Genomic DNA, 25,847 nt, shown 5'->3' on the forward strand with positions numbered 1-25,847 from the left:
GTCTGTGTTCTTATATTTTCGTTTATCCGAGGACGTACGAAGCCAACGCTGTTTCGTGGGCATGTTTGTCACCTGTTGCTTTTTGTGGCTTGTTAATCTTCTGTTAGTAAAAAATGGATTGTGGTCAAATGTTTAAGGTAAATGATGTGGGAAAGGAAATCCCAATATACCTCTGTGCAAAGGCTTCAGATAATACAATTCCAGTGTGTGTACGTTCATTATACATTTACCCAGTCATGCAGTCAAATCATTAGGTTAAAGTATTGAATACTTCAATAGTTTTTTTCAAGTATTATTAAAAAAAAAAAAGAGTAAGTCATGGAACTTCACAAATTGCATCTTCAAAAAACAGTTTTGAATAAAATACCAGCAGATGTTTTGGCAGTGTGTTCTGATGATGTTTTAAACTGCTTCCAGTGAACGGTCAGCAAAGCATATTTCTGTGGCAGCAGTCAATCTGTATACATTTGCAAACCTGAAGATGCAGTATTATTAGTAAAAAAAAAAAAAAAAAAAAAAAAAAAAATGACCAGGCTTATTTTTGCTACTGTATAATATAATTTGTTTACAGTACTGGAAATTTACTGTAGTTGAAAGACTCATTTTGCATTATTCAACACCATTATGTTTTCGTATGTGGTATATCATAGTGGTCAGTATTATTGTTGTAGCAGGACTGTCCCAACCTCCTGTAACTTATTAAACAAATAAAAGTGGATCAGCATGCTGCAAAGGGAATGTTTAGGAAGTATTTTGTATTCCTTGTTGTTGCAGGTAGCGTTGTATAACACAGATCAGGATGGGAGTGACAGTCCCCGGAGCAGCCTTAACAACAGCCTCTCAGACCAGAGCCTGGCATCTGTGAACTTGAACAGCGTCGGCAGTGTGCACAGTTACACACCGGTAAGCAGCCGGACTGTAGAGAATGGCAGCTTGTCTTTTTTTTTTTTAAATTTATTATAAACAAACACTTCTCAGGTGAATGGAATGTGCTAGTGACCTTCACCTTGACCTCTGACCTAATGAGCAAGCATGCCATGTACCACACATGGTCCTAGTATGATAGAAACTGCACACTGTGGAGATATTAAAAATGAGATGTGGGGTTCAAGACCAGTTGTTTTGGCATATACAGTAGGAGTATAAGGTTGTATATCATTCAGTTCATCAATGAGCATACACTATAGATTGCTATAATAAACCAAACAAATATATTGTATAAAATCAGTTATGTTATTGATAAAATAGTGTGGTTTTGATAGAAATGTTAAAAAAAAAAATTCTGACCAAAGACATGGTCCACAAACTAATAATGGAGTACTGAGATTGAGTTGGATCGCTATCCTGTTGGTAACACCAGTTAATAGCATGATTTGAACCCTTGTCTGTAATGGTCTCTCTCTCCTGCCAGGTAAGCAGCCACCCTGAGCCTGTGTCCCAGTCCATGACTCTACAGCAGCAGCAGCCACCGTCGCAGGCTCAGTACAGCATGCCAGAGCGGGACAAACAACTCCTCTTCTCCGAGTATAACTTTGAAGATCTCAGTGCCTCCTTTCGCAGCCTTTATAAATCAGTCTTTGAGCAGTCTTTTAGCCAGCAGGGTGAGTGAGCAGAAAAAGCTGTCATTTTGAGTAAATATGGTTTGCATGTGAAATGCAGTCTCTCTGTATAAATAACTATATACACTGCTCATGTGGTGTGTTGGGCCTCCTTGCTTTTGTCTATTGCCTGATGCCACATGATTCAAATGTGGGCATTAATTGCGGTGACAGTCTATGAAGTCACCACTGCAGAAACCTATCTGGGATTAAATTAATGAACCAGTTGCATTCAGTCATGTTGTACATTTATTATGCAACTCTTGTGGGACAGGTTTCTCATTAAAATATTTTCATTTAGTCTGGCCAGTTACTTTTGTGTGTGTGGTTTTAGTTGTATTTATTTTTTGCTTTGCTGAAGTGAACTCTTGCTAGACAGTGCATGTGCAATTAAAATTACAAGTGGATTATTTGGTGACTACAGTGAGCTAATTTACCATTATTGTTAAGAGCTAAGGTTATTTAGTTCACTAATTGCTTTTTGAAAATTTTGGATTACATAATAGCTTTTTCTCTGATAAGAGATCTACATTTTATCTCTGAAATTCGTGTTCACTCTTGACTCTGTGAGTTCTCCAAAAGTAATTTCTAAAAGCCATTCAATGAAATGAGTTGACTCTGAGACATGCTGGTTCACTGTTCTAAGTATTTGTGAAATGGCCACAAGTAACTAAACTATTCTAGTTTTACTATGACTTCGTTGAAGTATTATTTGCAACCCTAACTTATGCCTATGGTGGGTGTTTACTTCGGATTACAAAGCTCAGGGTTCTAAAAGGTGCTGCCTTGTCCTGTTACTGTTACAGGTTTGATGACTATGCCATCGGAGTCAACGCAGCAACAGACCCACACGTCCTGTTCCTACCAACAATCCCCTAGCAGCACAGTGAGCACTCACCCACACAGCAGCCAGAACAGTCTGACAAACAGTGGGGGACAAGTCCCCCTGTCCCACCCCCAACAAATCCACACGCAACAGCAGCACCCGCAGAACACCCATCCTGTGCACACTTCCCCACACCCCCAGCAGCACAGCCAGCACCTTTCCCAGCACCCTCAGCAGCATGGGCAGCACCCTCAGCAACATGGGCAGCATCCTTCCCAGCATCCTCAACAGCACGGACAGCATCCGTCCCAGCACCCTCAGCAACATGGGCAGCACCTTTCCCAGCATCCTTCCCAACAGCACGGGCAACACCCTTCCCAGCATGCTCAGCAACACGGACAGCATCCTCAGCAACACGGACAGCACCCTCAGCAGCATGGGCAGCACCCCTCACAGCACCCACATGCACAGCAGCACCACCAACCGAACCACCAGCCCCTCTCGCACCAGGCCCATCCGGCACAGCAACAGATGCCCTGCAACACTGGTGAGGAACTGTCACATTTACTAACCAGGAGGTCTATTCTAATCACCCTTGGGACTGATGGAGTTAAAGGACACCAGTATATGCATACTTGCTGTGATAAGCCTGATTTTACCTTATTTTTTTTAACACATCTTAAGGTAAATTAAAAATAAAACCGACTGGGTACAGGGGTGTTTGTTCACAGCCCTTTCATATGGATAGTTAACCCGTAGCAATGTTTATATATGTGAAGCATCGATAACTTTCCCCTTTCCAGAAGGACATTAGGTTCAGGTTAATCATACTAGAGGGAAATTGTGACCCCTTCTGTTCAGAAAAAACATACCTGTTGTTGAGCTACAATGGTGTCCCAAATAAAATGTCTTAGTAATGTAAATCATATAAAAGGAAATGCTTGGCCCAATTCTTATATCGCAGTCCCTCGTAGGGAGCAGATTTGAAACACAGTTATATAACTACCTTCATATGTTGCTACAGGTCTCCCATCAGACTGGTACCCCAATCTCGATGCACTGAAAGAGAGCTGCCGCATTGCTAGCAGTTATAACTGGGCTGACGTGGACCTGTCACCGTTTCAAGGTAGAGTGCTGGCCGTTTCTCCCTGGATCTCAACTGCAGGATAAGGAGTCTTGTCTAGTTTATTGAGTTCAGTGATAGTGCTTGTTGATGAAGGCTCTGCCTTGTGGTAGTTGACCACACAGCCTTCATCGAGAGGGTACTATCGCTAGGGATACGATGTTGTCACGGTAACATTTTGCATAATTCACGGAGCAGTCACTGTGAAAAGTAGAACATTTCACAGCATGGTCACGGCAGCAAAGAAATGTGTAGTAACAACTGAATGTTAACTTAAATATGCATTTATTTAACACAATGTTTCAACAGTGTAATATTTCCACTAAACAAACAACATTTATTGAAGTGCAGTTTTCTTTTCCTTGCGAAATTAAACTATCTTGGAATAATTTATTTTCGTGCAACACTTTTTCAAACAACATAACGGGTGCGTGTTTAACTTTAGACTTCATAACAAAAATAACTTGCCGATCCTTTTTGGAAAATTCCCATTTACACACTGTTGCAATTTTGATGCCACAAAGATGAGAAGGGTCGTTCTGCGTCCACGCTGTTGACTGGCACTGCTTAGCATCGCAGGGCAACTACCACAAGAGCTGGAGATCTGGGTGCCTCCAGTAACTTTGGAACCAAGTGTATCTTTTAGTATTTGCTGTAGATGTGAACCAAGCTTTCATTACGGACAGTCAAAATGAAAAGCCGGTTGTTGCGCGGATTGATTTTAAGTTTGATTCGCAGTTGACGGTGTGACGTAGCATCGGGCATCTGCAGTCTGATAGAAGCCTGCTAGAGCTGGAAGCTGATTGGCTGATGGTACTGAATCGTTTTTTAATATAGTATAGTTAGTGTCTATTTGACATTAGACTTATTCGTGGTGGTATTATACAGGCATTTTAGAGTAAAAACTAGTAAACCTTGGTATGATTTTTTTTTAATGAATAGTATCAAGACTTGCTGTTGTAAAAGTACAGAAAGCTTATATAACCAAATTGGAAAAGACTAAAATATGTACTGGTATTAACAGGCAGAGTACCAGAGTAGTCATTGAAAGGAAAGCAGTTGAATGAAGATCCTTCTCTTCATTCCTATTGGGATACAGAGTAATGTTGGAATTGTAAATATTCAGGTACTATAAACCCCTTTTTATTTGTGTGCCAGTATTTTTAACTAGTATCACAATTTGCAGCTGATTGTGCAGTATGTGCCATTTGTATTTTAATAATACTGTTAGTTCATCCCTAATATGGTTTGCATCTTAAGAGTTTCTTAAAGTAGCTAAACAAGAGGCCATAGATCTAAATGTGTCACTGTGTCTTTGTATAGAAGAGAACATATTTTTTGTCTCAGAACAGTAGCTGATCAACTGGGTCAGGTTTTCAGTGGAAAAAAAGTTCATGAATTTGCATTGCCTTCAGATAAATCTAAAGTTGTATACTTGTACTGCAAGTGTATTCCTGTTGTGACAAGAGTGAAAACTGCTTGTTTGCGTCAGTGGTATGGATAAGCAACAGCATTAGAAACTGACACTTCTGTGTTTCCTCTCCCCAGGATTAAAGGAGAGTATGAGGCAGGCAGACCTCAATAACTGGTCCTTGGACCCTTCCCAGATTGCAGACCTCTGCTCGTCTATCAACCAGTTTTTCACTCGGACTGGAGTCATCCCGCCACAGGGAGTCGTCCAGCCACCTGTGTGTCACACCATGCACTCAAACAAGCCTAGCCAGCACATTGCTCCAGGTGAGAACCATGCAAGCATCACTCCAGGTTTCTGGATCCCAGGGTCCATGTGTTGGTGTTTGCTGTACAATAAACTACCAAGGAATTAATCATAACCCTTCAGTAAAACTGCAACAAGGAGTAAGCATTGGTATGCTTGGTTTATGTGATGTCAATGGCTTTTGTAGCCTAATCTCTCCCAGCTCAGTCAATGTGAAAAACAGTGTCTTCTAGTAAACTGGAAATCTCTTAAATTTTCCATTGTAAAAGAGGCACACATTATGGTAACCAAATTTACAGATTGCTCTTTGCAGTTATTTCATTGCTGCACTTCAGACGCACCCCTGCATTCCACTTAAGGAGGTCACATGAAGAATGCAGAAGCATTGAGGGCCACTGGTAAAGCTGCGACTAGTTACTGAGAACTTGGCTCTGTTGCACAGTAGTGTAAGCAATGGCTTCTTTTTCTATGACGTGATTTTAACATCTCTGCTGTACATCATGTGACCTATAGTTGAATAAAGGGACACGTTGGAAGTACAGCATTAAAATATCTGCAAGGAGCGAAACAGTAAAAAATAACAGCAATCATAAAACACATTTACTATAATTTGTGTCTTTTGAAATGCAGAAAAGTATGAGCGATGGTAATCAGGTAAGCTTTACTGAAGGGGTAGAATGCTTGGGCAGCAGCAGTACAGGGTGTTTCATATTTAAGCATCCCGTGAGAGGCTCTGCTTTTCTATCTTCCTGTGAAACATAGGACTGGAATCTTATTTAGAATCAGATGAGAGCATTTCTAGCCAGCCGACATAATTGTTCCGTTTTGTATTAGAACATGCGACAAAACCCCTTTTCTGTGATCTTTACTAAACCCCCCTCTCATACAGGAAATATATACATTGACTCCAGACAAAGCCTTCCAACTTCAATGATGGGTCCCCCAGGTTATCCCCACATCCCCCCTCTTAACAGTGCAGGACCGACGATGACAGGTACACCCCATCCTGATGCCTTTCACCTCACCTTGCATGGCCGTGTATTGTGTGCACCAACCCACCTGCACGTCCTGCCTGAAAGAATGGTGTGATGAGCATGAAGCATTTAAGAGCAGTACTGTCTGGCAGACAGGCTTGGTATTTGCTGCAGGGATTGTATAACAAAGTGTAATTATGTATAAGAGGGTGTCTCTGTAGGAGTGGGTTTGTCTTGGTAAATTGCAAACATGGGGGATGACTAATCCGTTTGAAGTGATCAGTTAATGATAGAAAGTGGGCCTTTTTATAGCTTTGGACAGTCAGACTCTTAACATGTAAGGTTTTAATCTGTTAAACATGTTTATTTAAAATCCTTTTCTGATTTCACAGTTCACCCAGGACTTAATAATCACTTAATGATACATTGTTAGAAACTACGTCAAGGAGACAAATGTTTTGGCTCATTGTCTTCATAAGTGTTCTAAATTTGTCGATATAGTAAGCGACGTTAAGGCTTTAACGAAGGGTACATTTTGACCTTCAAAGGCTTGAGCGTTAGAAAGTACTAATTTGCATACTGTATTGGTGATGTCACCATAGCTACCAGTTTATATTGATTGACGATCCTATTATCTTACAGGTAATTCATATAAATGGAATAAGACGTTCACATGTAGTTTAAAATTGCTATATAGAACAGTACAATAATTCAATACAAATAAAAATCCACATTGCTTATGTAAACGTAATTCATGCTGCTTGTGACATATACAGTAACCTTACATTGCACTGGAGTACCTTAATTAAAAGCCAATAAAAAGAACTGCAGCAGACTCAGGCAAAACAGAACTTTAACAGTCACCGTTCCAAGCAGGTTATCAGTCACAGTCACATTTTAAGACTATAATACTACTACAAATAAAAATAATAGGAACTTGCGCTTGCCATGTGATCCCAGAGATTAGAGCCGCTTGTACAGTTTGCATTCAACTTTATTTTGCGTCGTGGGTCATTAATAAAAATATCCCAAACAGCAGAGGGTTTTCGAGACATTTCTTGCAATGTAGCCCTCTTTGCTGTTGAGATGGCTAATGAAGAGCAGGAGCACAGGGGTCGGACGGTGCTCAGTTTTGTTAGTGCTAGCATCTCTTTTGTGTTAGTGTCGATTTTTATGCGTCATACTTCTACCATAACACGTCTCTTACAATGTCTTGTAAACTAGGTATTCAGTACATATTTTACTGAAGCAATGTGGCCGCTGTAGGTAACCCACAGTGCTTTGGCATAATATGCCTGCCCTGCTCCAATGCACGGCTGCGGCGCCATATCGAGTTGCTCCGTATAACGATTTGTTAGTGAATTTTAATACAACAACTTTTGTTTAAGTAATATGCATTATACAAATCAAAAGACCGAATTTGCATTTGAGTGACAACAGCGTATTGTGATGATTTTTAACTGCAGTTCTTGATGTCTTCTTCCTGCCAGGACATCATGCGGCAATGAACCAGCAGCACATGCTATCTCCTGCAAACTTCCAGATGCGCCGGCTGCCTGCGGATGATATCCAGGACGATTTTGACTGGGATTCCATCGTCTAGGCCTCCCCCTGGACTGAAGGGAGGGGAGCAGGAGTTTGCCAGGCCGTGCTGCCCACTTGCTGTGGAGGGAGACAATCTGGACAGGAATCTTCAGAAGTACATGCGTCATTTTGACAAGACACTTCGGAGTCCTGATCTTTAAAATAAATAAATAAATAAATAAAAATAAAAAGTTACTTTGAAGACAATCAAAATATGTAGTAGGACAAGTTTAAATTATCGCTTTGTACTTGTCAAGGGGGCAAGAGTAGATGTTTTGTCAAGCACACCCCCCCCTCCTCACAGAACTCCTGTAACTTCTTACTGTTGTGTGACGGGACAGCTTTTCAGATTATAACCTTCTCGTGTTGCCTGACAGGCCTCAGCTGCCACTTGGACATGGTTTTCTCCATATGTGTAACAACTCCGTCCCCTTTTGAGCAGTCAGGCTGGGTCTGCTAATTGATTCTCATGCCGTTGTGAGATCTCAACATAACAAAGCAGGTTGAAATTAGGCAAAGCGCCATCAGTTTGTATGTTTTCATTTCATGGGGTGAAAGCTACATTGAAGTAATTCTTTTAATGGGGTTTAAATAACTGGTCTTTGGTTTTTTTATTTTCAAAACCAAGGACTGCTTATATAGCACTATTAGCTCAAATAAAGGGTCTGTTTAATGCTTCTTCCCTTACAGTATTGTGATTTTATGTCTGTTTTTTTTCACAGCAAATCTCACTGTAGGATTGAGTATAAACATTTGCTTGTAGAAATAAATCCCTGCTCAAATACAATAACCCATAGTGTGCAAATGCTGTTAAAGACAATTCACTTCTGAATTCTCATCATGGGCATTAGATTTTTGAAATCTGGAGACACAGGAGGCACCCCTATCCCCTAGTGCAGACTGCACTATGTGAAGGCTTTTGGTACAACCACAGTTCAGTGTCAGTTCTAAAAGCTACTGACATGGGCCATTAAGCCCTGTGTGCCTCCTGGAGAAAAGGAAAAAGACAATGTGTGTTTGTCATGTGGTGAGTTGTTGGTATTGAAACTCCTGACTCAAAGCCAGGCAAAGGGGTTTAGCTCTTGTGTCTCCACACATTTCCAGCTGAGGGTCGTCCACTGTGCCAGGCATGATGAGCCAGAAGTAGTTTGGTAAAATTGCTCCTAATTTCAAAATCAATTGCAAAATTCTAACCTATTCACAAATAAATAAAACATTTTTATGAGATCAGTTTTTTTAAAAATTTTATTTTTATTTTTTTACTTGCACATCTTATGTTGTTTTGAGTGTGTCCTTAAGTGTTTTGTGTGTGTGTGTGTGTGTGTGTTGTTTTTCTAGGATAGCACTCCAGTTAAAGCAAGCCTTTTTTTTTTTTTTTTTTTCTTTCCAACACGCTCATGGGTCAAGAGTAGCCTGCCTGAAACATCCATGGCAGGTAAATTAGTGGGTGGGGATTATCGGTTTGTTTGCTCTGTTTTTACATTTCTAGGAGTGACCTTTTAATTTAAGAGCCTGGTAACCAACCGACTTGTGATTATCTTGCATTTGTTATTGCATGGGGGGGTGTTAGTAAATGACCTGCCTGTTTATGCCCCAGCTGGAAATGGCTCCAGATGGAAATATTGCACTGTTGACAAATTGAAAATCTCTGTTGCCAGGTGTCATATTTCACAGATAAACCAACATACAAACAAGTGTAGACAAATTAGTACCCTAAACCTGTATTCGTTGCATGCTTTTATGGTCATTGTGGCTAGTATGAAAGGCCATGCCTCTGTGCTATTGTTGAATAGTATTGGGTTTGCAGGATAGTGTGCCATCTAGTGTTAATTTCTGCATGAAATATTTCCAAATGAACAAGGTGGGGGTATTTCCCTGTGGAGCGGATAGTTGCAGGTTGCTTTGGACCCTTGACACTGTGATGTATTTAAATGATAAAAATAGAGATGCGTTAAAAACATGTTGGGTTAAAATGCATTAGCTTAGACTACCAGTAGGTTTGAAAAACTCCCCATAGGAGTGGTGAGAGTCGCCTTACCACAGGGGATCCTTGTTTTGAATCTCAGCTTAGCCCCTGAATCACTGTGTGACCATGAGGGAACACCCTGTGCCTTAGTTTGAAATTGGGTGCAACAAGACCTCCATTGGTAAAGAGGTTTGCTGCCTTGATCAACAATATATTAAGAAATCATTTGGTAATTAAGTGTGTGTAGGAAGTGAGGGCAGGGTATGCATTGTGTTCTGTAGAGAGAAACTGGGCAGATTATGCGTTGTGTTGTGCAGAGAGAAATGGGGCAAGTTTTGCATTGTGTTGTGCAGAGAGAAATGGGGTAGCTGCTGAAGGTTAAATGTAAATTAATCATAAGCATCATCTTTAACCTAATCTAGCACAAAACGGGGACATTTTGAAAAACTGTTTGGGGAATACAAGGATACAAAGTCGAGCACTTTTGGGAGAAGCTTATCAAAGCCTTTAGCACTGACTAACATTGTGAAAGGCCTGGTCCTCTTTTGAAAAGGACAGGAACTTCAAGCAAGGTCTCAGACCTTGGGAAGAGAGCTCTAACAAGCAATGCTACTGAGGCAATGCAAGCCAAGCTAACAAAGCAGCGTTTCCCTTGGCTCTAAGAAAAATTCTCCAGGGCTGATGTGCCTGCAGGGGGATTATTTCTCGGCCTGTTTCAGTTTCACCTCTTCTAGGTGTGCACTGTAATTAGAAAGCAGGATTTAGGGGGAAGCAGTGGACTAGTTCTGATAATCCCTTGCTCTTTCAGTGTTCACCACACACAGATACACAGGAGGTTAATTTCGTGCTGCAAGTGGTGTCAATGCAAGTCTTACCAAAGCAGTGTCTTTATTTTGTTACCATGTGTTTTACAAACTTGCACATTGATACTATAACCAGCTGTCCTGTTTGGCTCTCAGAATTGTTGCTGACACACAGTGGAGTTTGGTTTTGTTTTATTGTGTTTGTATTCTATTCCTTAAATTGGCAACTGAATACTAAGGGTATCATGCTGGCAGTTTTCTTTTTACAGCATAATAAACAGTTGAAAAAAATGGGAAGTGCTGTTAGCAGAAGTGTAAGGGGAGGATGGGTTTAATTATCTTTGTCTGATTTCACAGACCCAGATTAGCCCATGTTTTGGACTGCCTTACCTAAAGTAAGATTCTGTAGTCCAAAGCTTTGATGGGTAGACCCGATTTGAACCTTTCCAGTTGTGTAAACTGTGTTGCATCTTCACAAGGCTATCAGGGTGTTGTTTTCAGTGGTAGAGGAATTGCATAAAGGGGTACTGCACAATGACAGGTAATTAAACCCAGGAATTGCACAATGACCAGTGATTTAAACCCCTTTCATCCAGACAGCGGGATCTTTCAGACCTATCTGTTTCTAAAACCTTAAGGAATACAAATGCACAACAATCAAAGGCTATTTGTCAAAGTTGTGAAATTGATGTATTTCAGGATCACAAACATGTAACTTTGACATTTTCCAATTGCTGGGCAAAACCCAGCCTTTCCTCCACAGAAAAGTTTTTTCAAAGGCGCCTGTGTAGTCTTTACTCATTGGAACCCTCAATTGTGCCATGCCTTACTATTGGTATTACTGGCTTTGAATAGAAAAAAGTACTTCTTAAAAAGCAAGGTCACCAAGGCCAAGCCCTGCTTCAGTGGCTGTTTCTGTTAGGTGTGTCTTCTAGTAGGTTTGATACAGTATGGGTCAGCTGAATGTCACTTCCCTTAGTTAGCTACTTATTACTATAGAGTGCAGTCTGCACCAAAGGTAAACACTCCAGTAATTTTATAAAAGTTTTCTAATAAACCTTTATCACTGCATTTTTTGTAACATTGCCAGTTTTCATTTCACAACAATGGTACGAATTGCACACTGCAGTAAAAAGCCTTGATGAATAGAGCCATTGTAGCCGTAACAGAAGCTCATTCATTTGCAACTCCTAACTAGGGTGCAGTAACTGACAGTAATTGTGTGTTATTAGGTGTCATCAGAATTGTACTCAAAATTAGTAATGCCAAAAAAATTAGTACCCATTTGTTAAAATACTAATGACTTAGAATTCCTGTTGGTTGCCTCCCACCCAATATAAATCCTCACCCATTTTATTTAATCCATCTGTATTATGACTATGTTTTTAAACCATGGGCTGCTAGTAAGGTAATTCTTTCTACATGCTGTATGAGCAAACCTAAAGTCAGTTAGGATAGCTGCTTTAACAAGTGTTCCTAATATGACTTTCCTAAACAATACTGTTAAAATGTGCTTCCTGTTTCCTTTAGATATACAGATGCGTTTTGTGTGTATTATGTCAGATGATATTTTGAAGTTGGCTCCTGACAAAGCTACGTTAAAGACAATGGTGCCTTCCTTTTTTTTGGGGGGGGGGGTGCACAGTTATGGTTTCTCACAGCACCGAGATGGGGAGTAGCAGGTGTACCCCAAACATTGCAATCTCACACTTTTTTTTTTTTTTTTGGCTGTGAGCAAAGCAATAGAGAAGAAAGAAACAATGTCAACACCCTGTTTTTAACAATAGCCTGTGTGTGTGTGTGTGTCTCTCTCAAGTGTTTTTAAATAAATTGAAGAACAGCATTTTTGCTCTACTGGTTCACATGCAAAGTGGCTTGTTACAGTCAGGGGGAAAACTGCCAACAAGTACTGGTATTTGAGGCCTATTATGTTATTCAGTGTTGGTGTGTTAATGTGCTTTATTGTAAATATGTGTCTTTTAAATGGTCCTTTTTTCTCTGGGTGGGAGGGGTGATATGGGAGGATAAGGGGATTATTGATAAAAGAAAAGAATATTGAGTATTTTGTTATTGTTCATTCAGAGGGTGATATGTATATATCTATATTGTATATATGTGATGAAAATGCGTTTGCTTTTTGTGTGACACTACCTTGTACTGCTGTTCTACAGTCAGTGTTTTAATGTTTATAAAGTTTTTTTGTTTTTTTTTTGTTATTGCACGGTTTATTACTTTTGCTCTCAGAGGAAATGACACAGCTACTCTTTGTATCGGTTTAGTGCTGTAAAATAACTCCACAGTGTCATTAGGATTGTCGCTGCCAGACCCGATATGCATGAATGGCACTTACAAAATAAAATATGTTAACTTCACTGTGTAATTTTTGCCATTACTTTTTTTTTCTGTGTTAGTGCCTGCAATCAATATAATTTTACAGAATTCAAAAAGTTTAGTTATACGTATGAGGCTATTGCAATGCAATGGGAAGTTTTTTTTTTTTTTTTCCCTACTTGCGCTAACATCCACACAGGTCAGTGTGGGTGCATGTGTGTACCTGCACAGCATCCTGAACAGTGGATCCAGGACCTGGACAGCAGTTTCAGGTCTGAAGATGCTCTCTTCTCACCCCACACCCATTGAGATATCGACTTCTTCTTAAGAGAAATGTAGTACGGATTCTAGCCTTGTCCTGTACATAGTATAGTGACATTGGATCATTTTTAATGTAGCTTGATGATTGATTGAACAATTTCAATCAATTAATTTAAAGCATACAGCCTCAAATGTAACCATATATTGGATTTTTAGAATCTAGTTACAGAACTGTCATTTACTGTCATGTAACTAGCCTTTTGCATTAGGCAGGTTATATAAAATTGTTCTAAACAATGCACAGTAAAATAGTAATACAAAAATAGATGAAAATGTTGATGTATTTATTTAGCCTGGGTAGAACCTTTGAGAGACGCATCTCATTTTCAATGTATGTCCTGGCAGAGAGGAAGAAAAACACTTAGCAAGACTAAGGTTCTGAACACTGGAAGTCTTTATGTTGACTTTTAGTTTTTCCTCATGGTTATGTCCAGCCTGTTCTCATTCTTGTCCTGATTCTCGTTTTTCAGGACGACACAGAAAGATTGTTTACTAATGGTAAAGAGACTGAATGGCAGATTTTTTTTTGTTTGTTTTTTGTAAAAAAAAAAAAAAAAAATTGCAGGTGTAGTGTTTAAACTAGTGTATAGTTTATTATATAAAAAAAAAACAAATCCAAGTTTAAAAAATAATCACAATACAGTATTAAAAAGATGTTAATGCTAATAAATATTCAATTGAAATATTTTTATCCCTGCTTCGTTGTTCCTTTCTGGTATAGGCACCGGCTAGACATGTAGGTGGCATCTTGAGAGATCTTGCAAGCTGCAACATTGCTACATGGAGCCTCTTCACTTTATGCTTCCACTTCAGACACACCTCTCCTCCTCTGACGTGTGGCCTTGCCTGCTTTGGCATGCCCTGTAACTCCGGTCATGACACCAATCTACTCTTCAGGAGGACAGACCCAAGAGCGTAACAAGTTATTTTGTTCAAGCCTGTGAATTGCACTTTTGATTGTGACATTAAGAACAAGGCTGAAACTTTCAACCCAATCCAATCCAGGAGTATTACAGTAACCACTGTGTAATTAGATAAGCATTGTTTATTTACCAGGAAACAGATGACAGGAAATCTTTTGAAAGACAATTCAGAATGACAATGGGAAAACATATAATTACATTTCTATAACTGCTCTCAATTCATTGCTTCAGCTATTGCTCAACCATCAAGAGATGGCAGTAGTCCTCTTGATTAACAGGAGCCATTTACTTTAGAATGGGCTTGGTGGGTTAAATCTCATTTATTTCATTTTTAAAAATAAACATATAGATTTATTTCTATACTATATTAATAAGGTGGGGTCCTACAGACAAGTCACTATAGTCTTTTTTTTTAAGATTTATGAGCTAAACAATTTTAGCATTCAAAATTAGTTTATTATGCCAAATCTGTAATAAAGTTATGTTATAGGTGTATATTGGAGCAGTATTAATCACAGGAGGGACACAAGGTGTATTGGGAGTGTATTTGACATGACCTGTGACAGTTATAGATTGGGTTCTAACATGTGAGTATGATCCAAACCAAAGTAAACACTTGGGGGCTGAATTATTCGTTTTGTGTTTGCTGAGCTTATGAAAAATATTGCATGACTGTACAGGGTCTGAGTATGAAGAAATCTGGTTACTTGAAGCCATGTACAAGTACTGATTGATGAATAGAGGCCAGCAAGTTAAATATTGGGTGTATTATTTTTGCACTTGCTTTTTCAATGCATCTGTTTACTGCTGCTGTTTTACAAAAAATGTAGTATTTGCTAGTATTGATACTTATTTTGTAGTATTTTGAAATTATCCTTCATATGCTTTACATGATCTTATACAGTGGCTCTCAAAAGTATTCACCCCCCCCTTGGACTTTTCCAATATGTATTGTGTTACAACATGGAATCAAAATGGATTTAATTAGGAGCTTTTGCCACTGATCAACACAAAAAAAGTCCATAATGTCAAAGTGAAAAATAAAATCTACAATATACACGTAATTAGCTGAATGGAGTCCACCTGTGTGCAATTAAGGTGTTTCAAATGATTTCAGGTTAAATACACCTGTCTCTGGGAGGTCCCACAGTTGGTTAGTATATTTCCTAACAAAAAAACTACATCATGAAGATGAAGGAACATTCAAAACAAATCCGGAATAAGCTTCAAAAGCACCAATCGGGTAGGATATAAGAACATTTCCAAGGCATTGAATATCCCCCTGTAACAGGGAGAGATCTGTGTTGACTCTGCTGGCGTGTTCACGGGCTGCAGGAAGAGGGTGAGTCATGGCAGTGACACGGGGAGGTGGGAAAGTGGGTGTGTGGACTTTCCCCCTCTCTGAATGGCTGAGAGGCGCGTCTTGGGAGATTGTTAGCCCTATAAATTAACGCTCTGTTGTTTCCTCAGCTCTCCCCACTTAGACGCTCCGAGAGTGCAGAAGCTCTGATCCAGGACCAGGAATCAAGCGAAACAAAGAGAGTTTCACAGCGAGACAGAGAGAGCGGGGAACCCTTGGGCAGACCCCGACATATTGTTAAAGAGCAGGCTAGTTAGCCTACAGAGTAGGACGGTGATGCGGGTCATACGGGTAGCGGCGACCAGGATAACGCTGCCGAGTGCAGCACCTTTTATTTGTAGTTTTATTTTCCATTGTTCTTTTCGCCTTCTGTTTTCATTATTATTTCTTTGAGCACCTGCGAGTGCACTTGCTGTTCACGTACCAGCTGTGGTATTTCCGTGGTGCTGTCTATCATCGTTGATAGGCAGCCCACGGTCAACAGTGCCCTGTGCGGGGAAAAAGCAAGAACTGTTCGCAAATAAAACTGGGCACCTGGGTGGTGTTTTCAATTACACCTGTCTGTCTCCTAGTCAGTGAATTACCCACACCCCTTCCACACCCCCAGAGCACAGTAAAGTCCATTATTAAGAAATGGAGAGAATATGGCACAACTGTGAATCTATCTAGAACAGGCTGTCCTCAAAAACTGAGTATCCGGGCGAGAAGGGCACTAGTCAGGGAGGCCACCAAGAGGCCTATGGCAACTCTAAAGGAATTAGTCTTCCACGGCTGAACTGGGAGACACTGTTCATACGGCAACAATAGCCTGGGTGCTTCACAAAACTGGCCTTTACGGGAGAGTGGCAAAAAGCAAAGCCATTGTTGAAAAATGTTGCTTCAAATCTCGGCTAGAGTTTGCCAGAAGGCATGTGGGAGACTCTGAGACCAAGTGGAAGAAGATTCTATGGTCTGATGAGACCAAAATAGAGCTTTTTGGCCTCAATCCTAAGCGCTATGTTTGGCACAAGCGTAACACTGCACATCATCCTGAGAACACCATCCATACCATGAAGCATGGTGGTGGAAGCATCATGCTATAGGGTTGCTTCTCTGCAGCAGGGCCTGGAAAGCTCATGAAAATAGAGGGCAAAATGGATGCAGTAAAGTACAGCAAAAACCTGGAGGAAAACCCGCTGAAGTCTGCAAGAGACCTGGGACTTGGGAGAAGATTCATCTTCCAGCAGGACAATGACCCCAAACATACAGCCAAAGCCACACTGGAGTGGCTTAAATCAAAAAGGTCAATGTCCTGGAGTGGCCCAGTCAAAGCCCGGACCTCAGTCCAATTGAGAATATGTGGAAAGAGTTGAAAATTGCTCTTTACCAAAGGTCCCCATCCAACTTGACCGAGCTTGAGTGTGGGCAAAAATTGCAGTGTCCAGATGTGCAAAGCTGGTAGTGACTTATCCAAATAGACTCATGGCTGTAATTGCTGCCAAAGGTGCCTCTACCAAATATTGACTCAGGGGGGTGGTGAAGACTTATGCAATCAATTATTTTCTGTTTTGTATTTGTAATTAATTTAGAACAATTTGTAGATTTTATTTTTCACTTTGACATTATGGACTTTTTTTGTGTTGATCAGTAGCAAAAACTCCTAATTAAATCCATTTTGATTCCATGTTGTAACACAATAAATAAAATGTTGAAAAGTCCAAGGGGGGTGAATACTTTTGAGAGCCACTGTATTTTTGGTTCAATATGTTATTACAATAATGTTTAAACGAAACTATTATTTTCGATCTACATCTGAATATCTGTTGGTTGAATTTTTAATTATCCCTTCAGGTGGAGGTGCGGGACAAAGGCAATGTGATAGTGATTCTAACCAGCATTAATGAGTCACACCCCCCCCCCACCCCCCCCCCCCCCCCCCCAGTTTCGATCACTTCTGGGGCGTAGACTACTGTAGTAGATCTAGTATTTGGCACGTATCGTACCGTATGACTTTTGACTTGCCAACTTTCTGAGAAACACAGGTAAGCAACAACAGCCATTAAAATAGACAGCTGGATCAAACTGACCGAATAACTTTGTTGATATTAAAATATTTTTTCCCCTCAACCTCCATGTCCCTATCTCCCTCCCATTTTCTCTGTTTCTGCCTCCTACCCCCTCTTCTTACACAAACGTGTTTAGATATTACTTTTATTAAACGGTTAGACAAAAGAGGAAGAGGGAATGTGCAGACCCTGGCCTGGATTTAATCTAAATTGTGGTGGTACCACATTCATTAAAAAGTAGAGCTGTGATCATGAGTAATCACTTTGAATAAATACTCTAATATTTATCATGCTTTTAGGACATGGAAAAAAAGACGGAGGAGGAAAGAGAATTTATTTGAAATTGACCAGACTGTACTGGTTTCATGATATTTTCAAGTATACCTTAATAATAAAAAAAAAATTAAAAAAAAGATATATGAATCCACCCTACACCCTACACTTAATACAATTCAAAAAAACATGTTCAATACAAGCATTTAGTGAACATTAGTCACCAATTAATACAGCAATGACCAAAATACACACTTTCTGGTTTAACAATCTAAAAAAACAAAAGCAGTTCGACAATTTCAAATTGTTGTTCATGAGAAACGTATTGGCACTTGCATTTAAGTCAGTAAAAAAGATAACAATTAAAATATATTAATTGATTGAAAACCATTACACAGTAACTAAGCTGCATTATAAAGTCAATAGCCAGAAAAGCCAACATGGTAATTCCAACATCTGTTGAAGAAAAATGTTTTGGCAACACGGCAGATGATGGTCAAGACAAAGGAGCTGGACTGATGTAAGCAAAACTAGGAAAGTAACCTAGAAAAAAAAATGGTTATAGAAGTGTCAAAGAAATATGGAATAGCAAAATCTGCAATCAGCAATAATCAAGAAGTAGCACAGAACAAGCTGAAATGCTTGAAAGAAGAGGACATCCAAAGAAAATTGCAGGTACAGCAGGTAGGAGAAAAAACAAGATTAACAGCCAAGGACTTAGATTTAGAAGCATCAGGTATAATAGTGCATCAAAGAACTGTACAAAGGCACCAGAACACAGAAGAGCTGAAGATAGACCTTGCTGCAAACCACTTTTAAAGAAAATTCATAAAACAAACAGCCTAAAATTTGCCAAGAAATGTGAACAGGAATCTGAAGCATTCTTCAACAAAACTCTGGTCCAATGAGACTAAAATAGATCCTTTCCCTATAAATGGACCACAGTGTGTTTGGAGAAAAAAAAGGGAATGCCTTCAATGAAGAAAACATTGTACCTGCAGTTAAACATGGTTCAATACAACACAATTTGCTGTTATATGGCGTTCTTCATGCAGAACATCCCAGGAGCTGATTAAGCGACTTCTGGGAACCATCAATTGTTCAGGACTTACTGAGCGCAAGCTGCAACTTGCAGCACAGGGCACCAACAGCACCTGCAAATATTGAGCACCAAGACTGTGTAGTGCCTTGTGAGCAGAATTTAAAATTCAATCCTGAATTTAATAGGAAGCCAGTGCAGTGATCTATGGGAGTGATGTGTTGTGAACGGCTGGTGCTTGTGTAAGCATTCTAGCTGCAGCATTTTTAACCAGTTGGAGCTGATGTGGCTTAGAATCAGGGAGGCCAGCAAACAGCATTATAGTAATGCAGCCTAGAAAGAACAAGAGCAGGAACCAACATCTCAGCATCTTTATCAGATAAAATGGGTCTCAGTTTAGCAAAAAAAACAGGAAGCACTTCAGAAATACTAAATTCAGGTATTGACAGATTTGCCTTTGTTTATCTGCAAACCCTTTGGATTTGATACCATTGCCAGACAGCTGTCACTTGCTGAACTTATCATTTAGTTACAGAAATCTTTTCCTTCATATTTACGGCCCTATTGATTGTAGGATCCCCTCTACAATCTGGAACCTGTCTGTTCTGAAGTCTTGCATGGTTTGCCAGTCTTGTTTGTCTAAAATCGATAGAACTTTCACTGTGTAGTGTGGCGCCATGTGATTTCTTTATTTTATGATCAAGTATGTTCCATAAATACACACATGTCCTGCAGGCATGGCACACCTGCAGTAAAATAAATCACAGAGAAAGTTCCATTAAAACAGACACAGTCCTTGAATTGCAGGGTCTACCCTGACAGTATTACTGTATGTACTGTAATCGTGTTCAGATAGGTTGCCATTTACACCTTGTGGTACCAAGTTAGATTTTGCAGTACCTCTGTAATCCAGCACACTGTATAATCTGCCACTATTCTCCAGTTTCAAAATGATACTGGATTAGACAGATTGTAGTTTTTGCACAGTGATATAGCAGACTACCATGCTTTTACCATGCTTGTACTATGCACACCAAAGTTAACTAGGTTTCTGACCATTTGCTATTCTGCTCTTTTCATTACACTTTTAATGTGCTCTTCCTTCTGAATTCAAGTCAAGAAAACAGAACTTTCTTTATCCAAGATAACATTTTAAAATGAGAACGCAGTCAAATGTCACCCTCATGTTTGTTGTAGAAACATTTCTGCACTGTATTCTTATTTTCAAAGGTAGTTGGTGAATTCCTGATTAAGTCAACTCTGCTTCTAGTCGTCATTTTTGAAGTGATTTGTTAGAACTTCAGCTGCACATACTGTATGAGGATGAACAGAAAGGGTAAGGGTAATGTAAATATTTTATTTGCTGGAATACCTTTTGGATCTAACAATAAAGCAAATGATAGTGTGCTTTTTCAAAATCTCATTCCAGAGCTTTTAAAATGTGTTAAGAGTCTTGGAATTCCTTGACATGAACAGCAAGATGTAAGAGTGTCTTTACATTGTACAGTGTGGACCGGTTTGGGAGGACAATGCACGTCACTGGTTATTTAAACAGTAGCAACACCTGGGGACGTGTAACGCTTGTCACGGATGAATCCCGGTTTCAACTGTACCGGGCAGATGGCAGACAGCGTGTATGGCATCGTGTGGGCGAGCGGTTTGCTGATGTCAACGTTGTGAACAGAGTGCCCCATGGTGGAGGTGGGGTTATGGTATGGGCAGGCATAAGCTACGCATTTGCATTGTATCGATGGCAATTTGAACGCACAGAGATACCGTGACGAGATCCTGAGGCCCATTGTCGTGCCATTCATCCACCGCCATCACCTCATGTTTCAGCATGATAATGCACGGCCCCATGCCGCAAGGATCTGTACACAATTCCTGGAAGCTGAAAATGTCCCAGTTCTTCCATGGCCTGCATACTCACTAGACATGTCACCCACTGAGCATGTTTGGGATGCTCTGGATCGACGTGTACGACAGCGTGTTCCAGTTCCTGCCAAAATCCAGCAACTTCGCACAGTCATTGAAGAGGAGTAGGACAACATTCCACAGGCCACAATCAACAGCCTGATCAACTCTATACGAAGGAGATGTGTTGCGCTGCATGAGGCAAATGGTGGTTTTCTAATCCGCGCCTTTTTTTTTAAAGGTATCTGTGACCAAGTCATGTGAAATACATAGATTAGGGCCTAATGAATTTATTTAAATTGACTTATTTCCTTATATGAATTGTAACTCAGTAAAATCTTTGAAATTTGCATGTTGCGTTTATATATTTGTTCAGTGTATATTAATTGCTTGCTGCTCTGTGAGGTACCAGTACAGTACAACATAATGAAATTATCACCTTTATCCAGCAGATGGCATGAATAAGCTTAGAAATGTGTTTGTCCTTTGTAGGGGTCCTAACTACTACTTTTACAATCTGTGTTCTTCTTTCCTGTTATTACCACAAGCAAGCTGGTCCTGCTCCTACACTTATTTTACTTTCATGTTTCCTAATCACTTCCCGTGTTGCTGGTCAGATTCACTCTAAAAACTGCTACTGATTTCCCCCTGATGACTAGTTTCAACCATCTAAAACCTTATAAAAGTTTACCACTGTATTTTGGCTGTAGTTTTCCACCATGCTTTTCTTGTGGTTATACTATGTGTTAATTATACATTTTATTTCAATTGTATTACATTTTAAATGTCTGTTTTATTACATTTTGTATTACTGTTTTTAATTGAATGGGTTTTTTTGGGGTTTTTTTTTAACTTGCTTTACAGTACCTCTCTGGGCTTTTACAGTGCTAACTGTAACTGTGCTTTACCAATACACTTTGCTATGCTTTTACTATGGGGAACTTTTACAAGGGTAATGTTAAACATACATGCTTTAATACAGCATTTGGGAATTGTAGAGAATTGTAGACTGTAGAGAAGTAGAAAGGTGGATATCCATAGCTTGGGTGCTATTTTGTTTATTTGTAGTTCTGTTTACACCTTTGATTTGTTCCAGTGTTTTGTTTGTTTTGATTTATTGAAAGTGTGAAAGGTGCTTAACTGCAGTCTATATGTCTGGGGCTAATATTTCAAAGGGCGCAGACCAGCTTTGCCCGGGACGGGATGCCACACCACACCACACACATTCTTTCCATAGAGAAAGTCGATTAACATTCTTTGCAGATGCAGAACCTTCCAGTCTGCCTAAATGTTTTTTTTTTTTTTCTGTGTTTAACCACATCAGCTCATGTTATCAGGTGAGAAGAAAAACATTATATTGAAAAGAAGCTATATAGTTTATCATTGTTCCAACTTTCTTTAATTTATCAGCTGGAGAGTTCTGCCAGCCTGCAGTGCTAACTGGGGCCGACAAAGTCCCAGTTCAAACCAGTTTAATCTTGGTCTGCTGCCAATGGAAACAAAAAGGACTACATTTGTAGAAGCTTAACTTAGGCACCATTTTGGGTTTTGATTAATTAGTTGTGTGACATTCTTTTACCCCAAAGACACGGCCGAGGGGAAATGATCTAATAAGATCCACTGAAAGTATAGTACCAGATATCACATAAAACAGTTGAAATTTATGGAATTACTTCAACATTACACCATTTCATCTAGACATGAAACTATCTGGGTTAGATTCTATAGGTGTGGTGACTTCCTCTTTCCATTAAGAGGGGGCCACCTCTACAGCTTAAATTGCCAAGAGAGGGGGTTGCAATAGGGATTGGATTTGGTCATACTTTGTACTGAGCTTCACATGTTATTTGAATGTCCCACACTTTTTTTTGGTATTTTCAGTCCGTTACCCTGCTTTGCGCTTCATGGGAGAATCCTAAGTGCCTGGACTGAACTGCCTTCCTTATCCTATTCAAATAATGTGAGTGGTGACAGAGTTGAAAGGTCACATTGTCACATGATTTGAATAGAATTTTCCAGCCCTTATGATTCCCCTTCCTATCAAAGCAAGCTAGATATAGAGAAAAAAGTATCTTGATATCCCTGAATAAATCATTTATATTGACTGTAGGTAGCAATATTTTATTGAGCAAGTCTTTTTACCATTGCAGTGGTACCCCACACTATCAACACAAAACAACTTCATGGGACATTTGTTCTACATTCTACAACCTAAGATCTTCAGTCTTGACTGCCAAGTTACCAATTGCTCTGCCCACTAGAAGTGAATCCATATTAAAAGAGAATGAATAGCCCCCAGCAGACATTAGTCCTTATCACAGCGCCACTGCAAGAGCACGATTGTCAGTCTCTGCTTGAGAGATGCCCAGGACTGAATGGCAGTCAGGATTGAGGTGCTCTCTCTCTCTTGCAGAGCTCTCTCATGGCACTTGTTAGTGCCATGCCTGACTGTAACCAGGGCCTTTTTCCTTCAAATTTGAAACAAACTAATAATAAATGAGAATTCCATTCCTCTTACTGGGAAACCAGTGCGGCCTGACAGAAATAACTGATGTCAAGTAGAAAGTGACCTCTGAAAGAACCCTTTCATGCTGATCCCGGAGGCCGGGGTTCTGCTATCGAGCTGCTCGTCTCTCATCCCCACCAGCAAGGTCAGAGGTCACATAGCTGGCCAGACACGTTTGTGAAACAACTTTTACTCTGGTCAAGAATTCCACTGTAGAGGAAATGGCACTGCTTCAACACAACAAACATTATCGCTGCCCCCCTCACCTCAGTTATGTTAAAGTTCAGTGGCTTTTCATTTACTTTGGTTTGTGATAATATTGATTGGTTACAGTGTTAACAAAATGGGACTATAGAAAATTGACTTGAAATGAACGATTATCACGCCTTAAAAAGTAACAGCAGTTCACAAAATGATTTCATCAATCTTACCTGTTGTGCACTTCAGTTTGTTATAGTCGTCTCAAATGTGCATTTAGAAAAAAACATGTTATAGCAAACATGTATTTTATTTTAATACATCTGGTTCTACACTTGGTTAAACAAATCTCTGTTTGCAAGCCATGCTTTCAGATAGTGTTGCACATTTCACCTGGAGGGTGAAATTATCCCAACCACGGCTTATTTCCTGTCATTAACCAATCAGCTGCTTCCCCTATTGATTGGCATGCTTTCAGCCAGTAAAATGCTTTGACCTACAATACACTGTTAAGGCGAAATGACCCAGGAGGTGTGCAAATGTAACAGAATTCCAAAAAACTTTCTTTAACGTAAAGTAATACCATATATCCTGTTTTAAAATGAAAGCACATGTCTGCTACCACTTTCAAAGGTGCACATTTGAGACCAGTAGCTAACGCAACACAATTTAGGTTTCTGGAATAATGTTGTTATCTACAATTACTTTTAAATGAGAACTGATTTTCCGTGGTGGGCTAGTCCTTATACAAGCTCCACACCTTAATCCCTGTCGTGAAGCTTCCAGCCCAGCACAGTGATCTGAGCTACCACACTCATAAGCACAGCCTGGGGCAAGCAGGCTGGCATTACACTGCTGTACTGAGCAGGAGAATGCACAGTAGAAGACATACTCAATAGAATGCCTTTGGTAAGACTTCTAAGAAATTAAATAAGATACAAGCCAATTACAGCATTATTTTCAAAAGGGGTAATTTTTTTTTGTTTTGTTTTTTAAACCTGATTCAGACAGTTTAGAGTGGAGACATGCACATGGGAGACATTACATTCTTGGTTAGCATATTTAACCCACAAAGAATCACAACTACCACAGTCTGTCCCTTTTGAAAACCACAGTTAGCTTATGTTTTACCGAATGTCTATATTACAATGTATATATTAGGTTAAACATAAGAAACTACATGCCAGTCTTTAAGTCCTATTTTTTGTAAGAGGTAAAATGCCTATTTACAAAACTAGAACCAAACTTGGATCTACAATTGGAAATGTAAACAAAAATGGAGAGTCCAGTTTCTGAAGTAGAGAGGACATAAAACTATAGAGGAATCTAGCTTTACAGTAATTCTGTATAAAGTGTAGTATATTACAATATAACACATTGCAGATGTGTGTTGATATGGCACTACTGAATATATAACACGTTACACACATGGTAGTAATAATGTGATGAAGAATGCTGCTAATTATGCAATATGTGGGTGATGCACATGCTTACTCATAGTTCTATGACTGCAGTGGAAAGCCGGTGCTTAATTGCTGCTGACTTAATGAACTCTAACGAATTCTGCTATCTGAGTGAGTAATATAAAGCCGTGTCTGTCTGCTCAGAAAATGGAGCCTGACTGCTTTGCAACAGCAGACAGCAGCCTGGTCTCTGATCCTGAAGACGATGCTCAGCCAATACCTACAGTGTTATGTTAATGGTGCTAATGTACTTTCCTACCAGTTACAACTTTATTAAAGTTTATGGTTAAAGCTTGGCAAAGTGTAGTAAAACACAGAAGAAGGTAAACACAAAGAAACGTGCTAAGCAAACAGAACAAGGAATGCCTTAAAGGGGTTGCAGGTGGCAAAAAATAATTTCATAACTCTTAGATGCCAGTTCATTCCCTGTATCAGTCTCAAATGTGCAGTTTTGAAAGAACCACGTGTAGAGAAAACAGGTACAGTAATTTTATTTAAAAACACGACATCTCAGTTAAAGAAAGTTCTGAGTTTGCTTGTCTGTTACAGCTTTACTTCCTAGGTGATTTCATCCCAGCAGTGTCTTCAGGGACAAAGCATCTTACTGGGGAAGCAGCTGGTTGGCTACTGACAGGAAAGAAAGCACTGAAGGGGCTGGGAAAATTTCACCCTCCAGATGACCCAGGAAGTGCAAAGCTGGTTGGCTACTGACAGGAAAGAAAGCACTGAAGGGGCGGGGACAATTTCACCCTCCAGATGACCCAGGAAGTGCAAAGCAGTGTGAAAGCATGGCTTGTTAACTGAGATTTCTTTTAACCAAAGGAGGCAGAGAAAAGAAACTTCACGACAGAAAGACGGAGGAAGGTCCCATGTCACGTCTGCT

General features: G+C 39.8%; 1 protein-coding gene across 1 annotated transcript in view; it reads left to right on the top strand.

Annotated features, from left to right (window-relative positions):
• Positions 1-12,963, top strand: part of LOC121328203 (forkhead box protein J3-like) — a 74,795-nt gene extending 61,832 nt beyond the window's left edge. Inside the window, exons 6-12 of the mRNA XM_041272751.1 lie at positions 775-903; positions 1,412-1,601; positions 2,405-2,971; positions 3,449-3,550; positions 5,096-5,284; positions 6,154-6,258; positions 7,729-12,963. Coding sequence (XP_041128685.1) covers positions 775-903; positions 1,412-1,601; positions 2,405-2,971; positions 3,449-3,550; positions 5,096-5,284; positions 6,154-6,258; positions 7,729-7,841 — 1,395 coding nt within the window. The 3' untranslated portion in view covers positions 7,842-12,963. The remainder of the gene's footprint in view (positions 1-774; positions 904-1,411; positions 1,602-2,404; positions 2,972-3,448; positions 3,551-5,095; positions 5,285-6,153; positions 6,259-7,728) is intronic.
• The last annotated feature ends 12,884 nt before the right edge of the window (positions 12,964-25,847 follow it).

Source organism: Polyodon spathula, chromosome 16 (genome assembly GCF_017654505.1).
Source record: "Polyodon spathula isolate WHYD16114869_AA chromosome 16, ASM1765450v1, whole genome shotgun sequence".
Taxonomy (NCBI): domain Eukaryota; kingdom Metazoa; phylum Chordata; class Actinopteri; order Acipenseriformes; family Polyodontidae; genus Polyodon; species Polyodon spathula.